This window comes from Caretta caretta, chromosome 8, assembly GCF_965140235.1.
Source record: "Caretta caretta isolate rCarCar2 chromosome 8, rCarCar1.hap1, whole genome shotgun sequence".
Lineage (NCBI taxonomy): Eukaryota > Metazoa > Chordata > Testudines > Cheloniidae > Caretta > Caretta caretta.
This window is the reverse complement of record NC_134213.1, coordinates 55,371,994-55,386,239: the sequence shown is the minus strand read 5'-3', so window position 1 is coordinate 55,386,239 and position 14,246 is coordinate 55,371,994. Positions and strand designations below refer to the sequence as shown.

General features: G+C 45.3%; 1 protein-coding gene across 5 annotated transcripts in view; it reads right to left on the bottom strand.

The window, feature by feature from the left end:
- SMG7 (SMG7 nonsense mediated mRNA decay factor) overlaps positions 1-5,853 on the bottom strand; it is a 103,383-nt gene extending 97,530 nt beyond the window's left edge. For 3 of the 5 annotated variants that reach the window (XM_048860335.2, XM_048860338.2, XM_048860336.2), the window contains exon 1: positions 5,487-5,852. Coding sequence is in view for 1 of the 5 variants with exons in the window: in XM_048860336.2 (XP_048716293.1) it covers positions 5,487-5,515 (29 nt within the window). In the remaining 4 variants the exon portion in view is untranslated. Of the gene's footprint in view, positions 1-5,468 lie in introns of all 5 variants that reach the window. The other 2 variants (XM_048860339.2, XM_048860337.2) reach the window with 2 other exon arrangements.
- Positions 5,854-14,246: the final 8,393 nt, after the last annotated feature.

The window sequence follows — 14,246 nt, the reverse complement described above, 5'->3', positions numbered from 1 at the left end:
AGAATTGTGAAAAAATATGTAATATACTTGAAAAATGTTATGTCCTCTTGATCTTCTCTTCTCCAGACTAAACAAACCCAATTTTTTGAATCTTCCCTCATAGGTCAATTTTCTAGACCTTTAATCATTTTTGTTGCTCTCCTCTGGACTTCCTCTAATTTTCCACACCTCTCCTGAAATGTGGAGCCCAGAACTGGACACAATACTCCAGTTGAGGCCTAAGCAGCATGGAATAGAGCGGAAGAATGACTTCTCATGTCTTGCTTACAACACTCCTGCTAATACATCCCAGAACAATGTTTGCTTTTCTTGCAACAGTGTTACACCGTTGATTCAGATTTAGCTTGTGGTCCACTATGACCCCCAGATCCCTTTCTGCAGTACTCCTTCCTAGACAGTCATTTCTCATTTTGTATGTGCGCAATTGACAGTTCCTTCCTACGTGGAGTACTTTGCATTTGTCCTTATTGAATTTTATCCTGTTTTCCGCAGATCATTTCTCCAGTTTGTTCAGGTCATTTTGAATTACAATCCTAACCTCCAAAGCACTTGCAACCCCTCCCACCTTTGTATCATCCACAAACTTTTTAAGTGTACTCTCTATGCCATTATCTAAATCACAGATGAAGATATGGAACAGAACTGGACCCAGAATTGATCCCTGTGGGAACCTGCTCAATATTCCCTTCCAGCTTGACTGTGAACCACTGACAACTACTCTCTGGGAACGTTTTTCCAACCAGTTATGCACCCGCCTTATACTAGCTCCATCTAGGTCAGAGGTGGGCAAACTACAGCCTGCGGGCCACATCCGGCCCACAAGACCATCCTGCTGGGCCCTTGAGCTCCTGGCCCCTCCCCTGTGGTCCCCCCTCCCCTGCAGCCTCAGCTCACCGTGCGGCGGGGCTGCGAGCTCCTGCCGGGCAGCGCATTGGTGTGGCTGGCTCTGGTCAGGTGGTGCGGCTGTCAGTCCTGCTGCTCTGAGCGGCATGGTAGGGGAGCGGAAGGTTGGATATGGGTCAGAGGGTCCCGGGGGGCAGTCAGGGGACAGGGAGCAGTTGGATGGGGCGGAGGTTCATGGACGGTCAGGGGACGGGGAACAGGGGGAGTTGGATAGGCAGTGGGAGTCCCGGGGGGCCTGTTAGGGGACAGGGGTGTGGATAGGGGTCAGGGGGTCCTGGGAGAGGGTGGTCAGGGGACAAGGAGCAGGGGAAGTTGGATGGTTCGGGGGTTCTGACGGGGGGAGTCAAGGGGTGGGAAGTGGAAGAAGGCAGATGGGGGTGGGGGCCAGGCTGTTTGGGGAGGCACAGCCTTCCTTACCCGGCCCTCCATACAGTTTCGGAACCCCGATGTGGCCCTCAGGCCAAAAAGTTTGCCCACCCCGACCTAGGTTGTATTTCCCTGGTTTGTTTATGAGAAGGTCATGAGAGACAGTATCAAAAGCCTTACTTAAAGTCAAGATACCATGTCTATCGCTTCCCTACCCCCATCCACAAGGCTTGTTACCCTGTCAGTTTATAAACTGGACAGGCTTGATATTGGATCAGTGAGACAGACCTGGAGCCCCACTAAATTTTGGTGGGGTTGGGACTTCTTTTTTTTTTTTTTTTAAAAAGGAGTAACATCAGAGAACAACAACATTAACATTTTCACATTACAGAGAAGAATGTCTCCATTAAGTAGATAAATTTAAGCTCCTGAAACGGCGGTCCAAACTTGAACTACCTGTCCTTCCTCTTCCCCTACCCCCAACCCAAACTTCACAGTAACATCATCTTTTTAAAAGGAATACACCAGAGAGTTTTCAGGTAGGAAGAAGAGACAGTATACTCTTGAAAGCGTTCTCTGTGGCTTCTAATTGGGAATTCCATTGCTAGCGGTGTTTTCCTTTCAGGTGTCTCTCCCAGCTCTAGCAAGAGCTAGCAGAACACACAAGAGATATTCAGACATAAACAAGTCTGCTCCTGTAAGATTAATAACTAGTTTTGTGGTAAGAGTACCTGAGAATTCCCAAGTAAACAGAGAATGAGAGCGAGCCTAATCAAAATTGCTTTGATTCATAAAACATACCTTAGACACCATTTTCACCTGAGCAGGGAGATCATGCAAACTGGGAGTCTTGGAAAACCATTAATATGATCTTTGAGAGAGGTCTCATAGGCCTGAATGTAATTAAGGTTTCAATCTATTACTTTCCTGTCCCTCTCACCAGACTTTATGCAAATCCTTGAGTACCTATTTTAATGTTTCTAACTTATTCCTCCCAGACGACAAACTACAATGGGACAAACAGCATATACAGCACAACTGAATCCAGTGATAACAGAAATTGAAACCCACGAGAATCAGCTACATAAAGGTAATTATCTGGTGATGCAGCTTAACTGGTGACCTGCAAAGGATATTTTTAAAATTGGGGTTTCTCCCTTTTTCCATCTTTATGGCATAGGAAGGTGACTGAATGGGATCCCCCCGGCTTGGTTTTGAGGTTTGGTTGGTTGGTTTTTTTTACACCTTTGGAAATATCAAGCTTGTCAAGTTTGACCTTTCCTGGTTCTGCTAGAAACTTCCATAGGTGTCTCAGATATTTATCAGCTCTTACATTTTGATTGAAATGACACTGATTCTTTAACAAAAAAGTTCTTCATCCTAACTGCTCTACACTCACTGAAGTTAGATGTTTTGTGAAGTCAGATGTGTTAAGGGTGGGGGGAAGGGACAGGGAAAGAGGTTTAAACCGTTCTGGCTAAAAATCCGTTCCCTTATTAGTTCAACTTTCAGTCTTCCTTGATTCCTGCAAAGTCATTTCACTATTTCTCCAATCATTAATCTTCCAAGAAAGACAACGCATGAATTCCCAACCCAAAAACCAGGCAAAAAAATTTTCACAAAAGCCCTCCAAGGCCTTATTTATACAACAAAGAAGCACTCTTCCCGCCCCGCTCCCACCTTTACAAATCACCATCCTGTTCAGCTATCCTTAAGCACAACATCCTTAAATTCAATTATTCCTTCATCAGTGGATTCCAACTGAGAGTTCTTATGCTACAGTAAGAGAAAGGATGGCCTTCTTCCTAAGGCAAAGAACTAGCAGAATGGGCATTAAGACACCTGAGTTCTATTCTCAGCTCTCGTACTGTATGATCTTGGGCAACAGTTATCCCAAACGACATCTCTGTACCCCAATTTCTTCCATATGTAAGTTATTAAAATGTAAATAGCTCCATAGACATATATAATACTTTACTTCCATGGATAGTGCACACTGAGTGCCAAAAAGCTTACAATCTATATAGGTCAAAAAAGACAAGGAAGAGTTCTGGAGACGGAGAATGTTTGACTACTGACAACAAACTATTTAAAGAAGTGGTTTTAAAGGAGGGAGTAAGTTTTTGCCAGTCAAAGACAAGAATACTTCCAGAAGTATTTTATTTATCGTTTGTATTGCGTTAGTACCTAGATGCCTCAGTCCCATTTTAATAGGCACTGTACAAAAATGAAGCAAAATGACAAAGAGAGAAAAAGCAGTAAGACAAAAGATTTGAGAGGAGCAAAAGGAATAGATGTAGGTGATTATGGAAGGTCTTGCAGATGAAGAGGATCTTGAACTTGATGTGGCAAAATGCGGAACGCCAATGGAAAGATTCCAGGAAGTTTGTTTTTTTTTCCAGTGGGGGAAGGGGAAATTGGTCAGAACAGAGAGAAAGGAAGATAACTTTAGTACCACCAATTTTGAAAGACCTGGAGGATAGCAAAAGAGTTCAGCGGCAGGGAGGCCTGTCAGGACTAGATTTCAGTTATAAAAGCAAAAAAATGACTAGAACATTGATAGGGATTTAACCACTGGAATCAATGAGAAAGATTCATTTGAGAGATATTAACAAGGAAAATGCATCAGCATTGGGTGGAGGAGAAAAGAATTAAATGCAGCACATATTACAGGCCTGGGAGACATGAAGGATAGTGATGTTGTCCATGAACAGAAGGGAGACGGAGGGAAAAAAAAAGTTGTTTTAAAAAGAACAAATCTGAGATAGCATGGAGACAACCCAGAGGAATGAGAGGCAGCCAGGAATACAAGACTGGATAGAGAAAAAGGATTTGGGAACTGCCATTATGGGGGAGGTAGCTGAAGTGTTTTAAGATCCCTGGATAGAAGGCCTTTTAGAACTGTAAAGAAATATATTAACGGCATCTCATCACCTCTTTCAAAGGCTCTTGCTTCAGTCCCTGAGTCTTCAAAAAGGGATACATGTCTCCTTTTAGTATATTTACTGGTACTAGGCTCATCATTATCTAGGCTTTTTTGCTGACACTGGTCTTCTAAATTACAAGACAACTGGGCTCTTAAATGCAAAGAATTAAGTTTACTTCATGCTTATGTCCCAGTACTTTCCACTCCAAAATACTGTATCGTGCATTTCTGTACTTTTGGGATTCCACAATACTTTCATTCTGTGGAAAAACCCATTGACTATCTCTTCTCCTAACCCCCCGAATTGCTTGGTTCCAAAAACATTTTAACTCTACAAGCCACCATAAAAAACTCTGCAGACTACTGGTCCAATGATCACAATTTGAGAACCTCTGCTATATTGCCTTTCATAGAAAAGAAATCCCAAGCACTTTACAGACTACAGATACAGATTTTGCTTTACATGTAGAACCCATTTAACACTGCACAGTATAACTAGAGCTTAGCCCTGTATTGATTTGAAACTGCAGACAAACGTAGGCAGGAAGAATATAATAGCCCAAATTAGAATTGGGCCAGGACACCATCATTAGCATTCCTGGGCTTGCATAAAGTCCTATGTGATATTTAACAACCGCAATGAAGGACTTTGGATTTCTCATCTGAATAACTTAACTCTCTCTCCCTCGACAGCTAATGCCACTTTGCCATGCAATCTTCCCCACTTCACCCATTTCACCCCACTTCATCCGATCATAGCCTCTTGGCCCAACCATCTAGTCCAGATCCCCTCAACACATCCCCTTTTCTCCCCATGACAATTTTCTATCACCTTTCCCAGACAGACGTCTCGCCTCCTTCCTCCTGCACCAGTATATCCTTTACTCCCCCACACCTCCCAGAGTCTTCTACTGAGGTTACCCCTACTTCCTCCATCTATTCCACTCTTCCCTCGCTGTCTGCTCAGCCTCCTTTCGTTTGCATTTACCTCCTCCCAATAAACTCCCCTTCACCCGATGTACTCCCCAACTATGCCACTCCCTCCCCCTCAACGTCCTTCTCCTAGATCACTGCTTGCCCACCCCCCTTCCTAGTAGGCATCCCTTACTCACCTCTCACCCCCCAACACCTCTCCCCCCTTCCCTCCGCTCGCCCTGTCAGACGTACACAGCCAGCCCCGGCTCTGCCCCTCCCCTTCAACTCACCTTTCGCCCCCGGGTCCGTCCCCCCGTTACACCCCCGCCCGGGCCGAGCTGCCGGGTCTGACCCTCACCTCACCCCTCCTCCTCACCGGAGATACTGCGCACACAGCAGGCTCATCCTCCGCCGCTCGCTGCCCGTCCCCGCCACCCCTCTCCGGGTCTCACAGTCGGGGCCGCTCCGCCGCCAAGGAGCCGCCGCCGCCTCCGGCCGCCGCCATCTTCCCGTGCTGGGCCCAGGCTCCTCCTGCCCGCCGGGTGTCCCCGCTCTGGGTCTCCGGCCCGGGAGTGGGCGTAGAGAAGGGGCAGTTCTCGCGAGACCCGCTCCGGCACCGCGCAGCTCTCAGCTGCCTGCCTCAGGCGACCAGGCTCGAGGAGGAGCCGCCGCCGCCTCCGCGCGCCGGGGCAGGCAGCTGCAGCCTCCGGGCTTCACAGTCAATGCTGTCCGCCTCCCCCACACTTCCGGGCCCGTGCCCGGGCCCGGCCCCGCCTCCCCAGCCACACTTCCTGCCCGCGCTACGGCCAAAGCCTTCCCCGCGCGTTCGCTGCCAACCCGCCAACCCGTTGTCTGGGCTGCTGCTATAGCAACGGGAGGTTGCCGCACTATCACCATAACAACCGCCGAGCGTGCTGCTCTTCCGGATTGGAATAGAGCCAAAAAACTGGCTCCTCCCCATGCTCCTCCTGACACCGCCCGCCCCCACTTGGCTGCCTGCCCTACATCCCGACCACTCCCCCACTCCTCTCCAATACCCCCTCCCTCACCTGCCCCCCGCCCCTCCCCCCAACCCCTCTCCCCCCAGCCCCAGTTGTCCGTGTGAATACACTGTGCTCTGCCAGAATCACCAGCTGCGGGGCCGAGCTGGCTGGGCCCTCATGAGTCAGGGCACTCGCTTGGGGGAAATCACACAGATCCCCCCCGTGCTTCGTGCCGATCAGCACCTGGCGTGAGGATGAAACCAGACCCCCTCTCCCCACCCCTAGAAGAGCTCAGCACGGCCCAGCGCATCTGGGAGGGGGCTATGCCTGCACCTGCCTCTGCAGCATCTGGCACTGTCAGCGATGGTGCCAAACTAGAGGCACTGCTGGGCTGTTCCCAGATTCGTGCAGTTGTTACAGCAACGTGCAAATGTCCTACTGTGCTGCCCAGCGCTCACCGCTGTGCCAGTATCACGGAAAGTCTGAGGGTTCCTTCCCAAAGCGGGGGGAGAGCAAGCTAAAATACAATCAATCCATTTTCCTTGACGTCAGGAAGCAATTTGGTGTGTCACAGATTTAATCATGTAGGATTCCAGGAAGCTCCTAGAGCCCAAAGCTGTGACAGTTAAAATGAGAGTGATTTCAAACAGTTCGCAGTGAGATGCTCACTGCTTCATTTCAAAGTCTTTCATCACAAGAGGGAGCTAAAAAAATACATTGATGCAATCTAAGTGAGCTCACTCCAAATAATAAGGAAGGTTGCCTGCCACCTGTCAGTAATCTTTTTTTAAAAAAAACAACAACCCCAAATCACCTAAGGCCATGCTGCAGCCCCTGCTTCCTTCCAAGATACTCCCTGTAAGGGGGAATAATCATGTCCCTTCTTTCCTAAATGCTCTAGAAATGACCTCTTATTGCCTCCTTGAGGACTAGAGCTATTCCAGTTCCTTAATCCAGCTGTTTGCTTGGTTCTTCCTGCTCTCATTTTTCTACTCACCACCCTATTACTAGAAGGGTGGGCTTGTTCAGCTCACCTCACCCAGCCCACCAGTCAGAGTTTGTTCCCAGATCTCTCACACATACCCACACTTTGCTGCTGGCTCTCTCTTCCTCTCCTTGCCAGCTGGGAGAGTGAACTGGCTTTTTCCTTCTCTGGGAGAAAGTACAGTGTAGTGCAATTAGGGCCTGATTTTCATGGATCAGCACGCACAATAGGAGCCAGATTTCCAAGAGTTCGGCACCCAACTCAGTGTTGTTCACTCTTTTGGTATTATCACACATATCTCATGATATTTGGTGCTTTTCTTAAAGCCTCAGGTCCTGGAGTTCAGTGATTGTGTGAGAATCTCTGCTTTTTATTTTTAAGAATGTTTCTTTCTGCTCATAGTTACAGAGAAAAGCATGAAAACATGAACCCAAAAGGCTCAAAAAACAGAACACATATAAAGAGACTCAACATTTATTTTTAAAACCCCCTCATGATTTTAAAGACAATATCATGATTGTTTGGGGCCCAATTTATGATTTTTGAGCTCTTAGGGTGTTTGGTATGTTGAGCTCTTTGGAAAATCTGGCTACTTATTTGTGTGCCTGAATAGGAGCAGGACTGTTTTAAAATCTGGCCCTTAGGGCCTGGCCCTGGACAACAGGGGGCTTGGTTTCTAGTCCCATACAAAAAAAAATAGATAAAAATAAAAAAGTTAAAATGGAGTTAAGATTAAAAGAATGTATTAGTAATTTAAGGTAAAAAACTGTGCAAACTTTGGCAAGTCACTTAATCTCCTGTCCCTCAATTTGTCAATCTGTAATTTGGGGATAAAAACACTCCCTGCCAGTGCCAGACAGGTTTGTGTTTCGAAAGAACTTTGAGACCCCTGGCCAGATGATGCCACAGAAATGCAAAAAAAACATTACAAGTGTTCTGTAACCCACACACCTCCTGAGTGTGGTTTTGTGTCTCCTGTAGTGGCACTGAGACCACTTATTTGAGAATAAAGAGTCTGCTTTACAGGCTTAGCTCAGGACTAGTTGGCTTTTAGCTCATGCAATAGAGGCTCATGCACTGAGGTCCTAGGTTCGTTCCCGCCCACTGACAACCAGGGTCTGTTGGCATTACATTTCCTCCATTGCTACTGTGGACCCATCTTCTTCCTCTATGGATCCTGAAATGGGCAGCCTCTCCACTGTTTGTCCCTTCATCCTGGCTAGCTTATGCTTTGAGATGGGGTAGAGGGAAGCTCAACTTTGCCCTTCCCTACTAGCTGGTACACTTATATCAGGCATTGCTTGGCTTAAGTAGAGCACCAATGAGAATATGTGTGGGAGAGGGAAGCTTCTCCAACCAGACTGCCAGATGTGCAAATGAGGGGAGTACTTGGGTCACCAAAGCTTCATCCCACCAAGAACAGAGTGTGCATGATGTGGTAAATGAGTGGCTTTGTGCTAAGAGCTCTGAGGAGATAGTAATTTAAGCCCATTGGAGAATCAGAATATCTATCCCCATATTTATTTCAGCCCTGGCTTGGACGCATCATAGGTTCTCTCCACCTTCCTTTTAGGGGAAACTTTTAACCCCCCGCCCTTCACCTAACTCTCCCACAAACACACAGGTCAGTTCTGCATACATTCCCTATCCAAACCACCAGAGTAATTTGGGGCAGGTGACGGTTGGGGAGCAGAAAGTCTCCCTTTGAATCTTAGACTCCAAAACTGGGGATTCAGTTTATAACATTTTTGCAGGAAGCCTCAGCTCTGCTTACACTGACCCTCTTCAGTGACATTGCAGGAAATCATAGCAAAATATCTACAGCCAGTGTGACTGAGTAGCAGGGACTTACCAATAGAAAAAGCTATAATTTAGTCATCTTTTGTAGTGTTGGGTGGCTCAGAAGATTGGTAGTAGTCTAGGGTGCTTTTCACTTTTAGGATACCAGTTCAAATCTGGCACTGGTGACTACAAGGTGATACTATTTGATGGTGTAATAGTTGCTAGTGCAGGAGGAAAGAGGGTCTTATTGCTAAAGCACAGGGCTTTTGGGTTCTTCTGACTCATTCATTTACTTTGGGGGACTCCTTTAATCTCTTTGTGCCTCAGTTTCTCCATCTGTAATATAAGGATAGTAAGTAGAGCTGGATGAAAATGAGGGCTCAATGGAATCACAATGTTCTTTGTGAATGTGTCAATTCCATTACAACTTTTGACAGAAACCAGGCAGGGATTCCTGGCTCCTGGGACTGGCTAGCTCCTTGGCTCTCACCTGGTGGGCTGCTCTGTGTCCAAGAATCCCGGGCTTCCTGATTACCCACCTGGTGGCTTATGTGCAGTCAATTAGCCAGGCATTCAGGGAGCCTGTTACCTGAGCAGGCCAGCAGCTTGCTGGGGGGCAGCTGGGGAACCAGGCAGCCTGGAGATCCTGGGAAATGTTTTTAAAAGGTCAAAACAAATTATTTCAATTTTTTCTCAACAAAATGTTGGAATTCCCATTCCATGAGATATTTCAACATTTTGATTTTTTGTTCTTAGTCTAAAGATTTTTTTTAACATTTGGAATTTCCCACTAAATGGGAATCACAGGTTCTGACCAACCCAAATAACAACACTTATCTACCTCATGGGGCAAAGGCTGGCTCAAGCAAAGCTGGTGTCCTCAAGCTACCAGGGGACCAAAATTCAGTTTCCACCTTTGTGTCCCATAATGAATGTTATTATCCCATAGCATTCTCTGTTATGCTAGCAAAGAAAAGCAGGAGGCACTAGAGAATGTATTCATATCTGATCTGTGTGTTTGTGGAGATAGGAGAAAAGTGTTAAGCAGAATGAGAGGAGATGGATAAATAGATTTAAAATATGCCAGAAAGCATATAATAATTATAATAATACATAATTCCATAGTATAATATAAAGCTACAAAAATGTTGAGGAAATATACATGACAATTTTCCTCTGGATGCATGGATAGTCCTCTTGTGTAATCTTGCTGAAGATGATTTTTCTTCTTATCCCAAACAGAAATTCTTATATATTCTGTATCTCTTCTGTACTATTATTCATCACATGACAATGAAAATCTAAAGAAGCCCCCAAAGGCACATAGATAGATTTCAGAAGCTTCACATTGTGCCACCGGTGCAGATCAGTTATGTGCTCTGGGGGAAAAGCAAAGTATTTCCAAAATATTTGGAATTCTTGCACAGATACTATGGCATAAAATAAGCTATTCCTTTCATAGGACTTCCTTATAACATGGTAACTCTGCTAGATGTAGCAAGAATCTTTGTGATACTCCTTATATAATCATTACAATGTTTATTTGGTTTTTCTTTGTTTTACAGCCTAACAGAATGAGAGGAGAGAAACCTGGGATGTGCCCGAGCAAAGGCTACAACAATAAGGGAACATCCCAACTTAGGCAGATCAAAGATCACCACAAAGCTCTGAATCAGCACAAAGCAGCTTGCATGCCAGGCTATGTGCACTGGAACACAGCTGTAAAGCTCATACTAGCATTTTGACCTGTCACATGGCACCCTCTTGACTCAGGAAGGCTCCATGCAACTGTGGGCTTGGCAGAATTGTCTGAGCCAACCCTGCATGGGGCTGTTTGGGGCCTAAATTTGCAAAAGTGTATGACATGTTTTGAGATGCTTGGGTGGAGGATGCTTATAGGAGGGCACATGCATCACAAAGGAGACCAAAAAGTGGCAGGGCCCAAACCCCAGTGCACAGAAAATCACTGTGTAAGTGTAAGAATATGTTTGCTAAATGGCAAATCCTTTAGCACACAGGGTCTCAACGTGGAGGTCATGACCCTCAAGCAGGTAGTGGAAAGACTAGGGTGGTGGTCATGACCACTCTCCCTTTCTTTGTGGCTAGATGAGAGGGGGGATCCTGATTGTTCTATTGCAGTATGTGAGATCAAGAGGGGCTAACATTCTTAGTCTGGGACCTGAAAAGGTAACTTTTAGATACAAAAGTAACAAAGACAAATTATGCAAAGGGAAGTATTTGGAGAAGTGAAATCCAGGGCTAAAGGGTGTAACAAAGTAAGCATTTAAAAGAATCAACTTGTAGATTGGATCAGAAAATGTAGTTACAGGACAAGGAAAGTTTTAAAGGAGGGTTACTCCTGATCTTCATTAAAAATTAAAACTATGTTAAGAACAAGTTATGGTTGAGAATACATATGGGTAATTTACGTGTAAAAGAATATTACAATCACATGAATGTTATCCCAACATCAAGCATCACAAACCCAGGAAATTCATAGTTAAACATAAAAGAAATGTATACATGTTAAACATATGGAAATACAAAGCTAAGGCATCCAAACAACCTTAATTCTGCTCTATAGTGATACCATTAAGGAGAGAGAAGGGAAAACAAAAACAAAACACAGACACACAAAAAACCAACTCACCCCTCCAAACCTCCCCCCCAAAAAATAACCAACCAAACAAAACCATTAATATGTCTTTCAAATTAGTTTAATCTAATCTGAGACTACACGCTACAATGCATTAATCATAATTGAACGATTGTTGCATAATGTCACTACAGGACGCCAAAACTGCTCTAACTTACTCCAGGGCAAGCCAGAATCACTGCACAGCCCTAAAATGTAGGGAGCATAAGGGTTTCTTAAGACTCAACCTAAATCCACTCTGACCCTGCTTCTCCTGCAGAAATGGAGTTCACTGAGAATCAGGCCTCCACAGTGGAATGACTCCATGGATAGTAAGAGATTATTATTATTTCTAAGATGTGCGATTGTTTTGTATAATACTTAATGATGTCAGCATATAAACACCACCTATCAGTTCATTTATCTACTTCATTATTCATTTTATGCCTGAACATGTCTTTATGTAGACAAAACTGCCACTGAGTTTAGTAGCGCAGGGGCCACCCGAAGGGATGAAGTGGATACAATTTGGGGCCAATCACATACAGATGCTCTTTTATATGCAAATTCTGATGATGTTTTGAAAACAGGTCCCTTACCCTTTTAAAGTGTTTCAGGTTAAAATGTGTTAAGGAAAAACGTGTTAATTTAGCTGCTTTATGTGTGGCCTGTGTGTGGAAACCGTGGCCTCTCAGGATGTAGGGCATGAATTTGGTTGTGTCAGTCCAGTTGCTAGTGGGCAGGTGGCCACATCACAATACCACCACTTTGGGCACTAACTGGTGCTGTTGGTGGCAACCTCAGTAGAGGTAAGGGATTTAGCTTCCCCTTTACTCCAGTGTATAATCCCTCCAATGCAGAGTTGAAAATTGCATTGCTCTTGCCTGGGTAGTCCCTGTCCTAGTGATAAATAGAGGACTTCAGTCTCTAGGACTGTCATCTAGAAGGAGGATGCTCAAGGGGGAGGCTTTTTGCAGCTGTGAGGTCATATTCCTAGCAATCATATGCACATGCATTCAGACAGAGTTCCTCTGAGTGACAGCCACTGACTCCTTGGACTCCTAAGGGCAGAGGGCGTTGTCTGGGGTTCTGTGCTTGACATACCCTTCTGGATCTTTTGTTTTGACCCTGTCACCTGCAGCCCCATCCCTGTGTTTTCATGTTTTGTCCCCTGCTATTAGTTGTTTCCTGGGTTCCGTGGCTCCTCTGTTCACCTGAAGGAGTGGACCCTTCATTCTCCTGGTGGGATCTGCCCCCCCATCGCTGGATTCAAACAGGCAGGAGGAGGAAGCTTGATGGGAAGGCTCTCTGTGATTGTGAGGCTATATTCCCAGTGCTCATATGCACATGCATCCAAGCAGAGTTCCACTCGGCAGCATTCACTGACATCCTTGACAATACTTTGGAGCAGTGGGACAGCGTCTGGAGTCCTCTGCTGAGCGTTCTGGTTACTTTGACACCTCTCTTGTGTCATTCATCCCCTTTTATTAGCTGACCTCAGTTTCTTTGTGGCCCTTCCCCTTGTCTGAGGATATGGCGAATGCTGTTTCTGTAGGGGTTCTTCCTCTCCTAACTGTGATCAAATAGATTAACAACTTTCCACCTTTCCGTCTTCTTGGCACCTCCCCTCTCCTGAGGAGGTTGCTATCACTGTTTACTGTGGTTGAGCCCTCTTCAGGTAAGCTGCCTCCCTCTTTGAGGCCAAACAGAATGACAACCACATTGCATATTTAACGTAAACATTTACATTACATTTAAAATGGCACCTTGACATTTAAGCTGTCTTATGTTCCATCCCTGAGCTCACACTGTCCTGTGGATAACCCGAGCAGTATTGCTTTAAAAGAAAAGATGGCTGCAATGCCAATTTGATTTTTTGTAATCCAAGTTTAGGTTTGGTTTTAACCTTTAACTAACCAGAGCACAGATTTTCTCTGACTGCTAGCACTTGCGTGAGCTGAACATGATATATGTTCACAAATACATGAGCCTTCATCACTGCAAGCCAGCCCTCTCTGCTTTTGCACGTGGATGTTAAAGGGAAACTTATCAAAGTTAGAGCTTGAGTTTGGGCATTCTGTGCTGGGTGGGACAGCCCATTTTCCACCTATTCATAAGAAGTTGTTCTGCTTTTCTTCATTGTCATCTTCTGCAGAAGAAAGTGAGTCCTCTCAGTTAGCATGTGCAGTGCCCTGAGGGAGCAGGACATGTCACCTCACATCACGTATGTATCTGAACAATGCAAGGAGTGCCAATTGCAGGATGGGAGGACCTGGCTGTCTTGTTTAGTCTTGTTTGAGTCAGGTGAGAGTCAAGATCCACCCCAAAGCTAAAAAATGCTGAGAGAGACTCCGCTATAGTAAAACTAGTTGCGTATACTTTGCTGACTGTCATAGGAGGGAAATGGATCTGTGAATTTTCAAGTAAAGCTAGTTGTGTCGCTTACTGAAGGCTTAATTTGGCATTTCTTTTTGTGCAGGATATATTTAAGATCCTTGAATCTTCTGGGGTCTCAGGTATTTAGTACTTTTGTCCTCTATTGGTTCATCAACTTGCTGTGCTACTTAAAATGTCCTGGTGCCATCTGAATAACAGAGGTTTCAGTGACATGTCAAAAGCACTGATTAGCACAGTGGGTTATCAGCAGCAAAATGAGTTAAAATCACTTCCTTTTAGGGTGCCTGAGGGTCGAATTTCACCTTCAGTGGCAGTGGGAAGAACCACAGTTTCGTCTATGGTGCCATCAGCTAA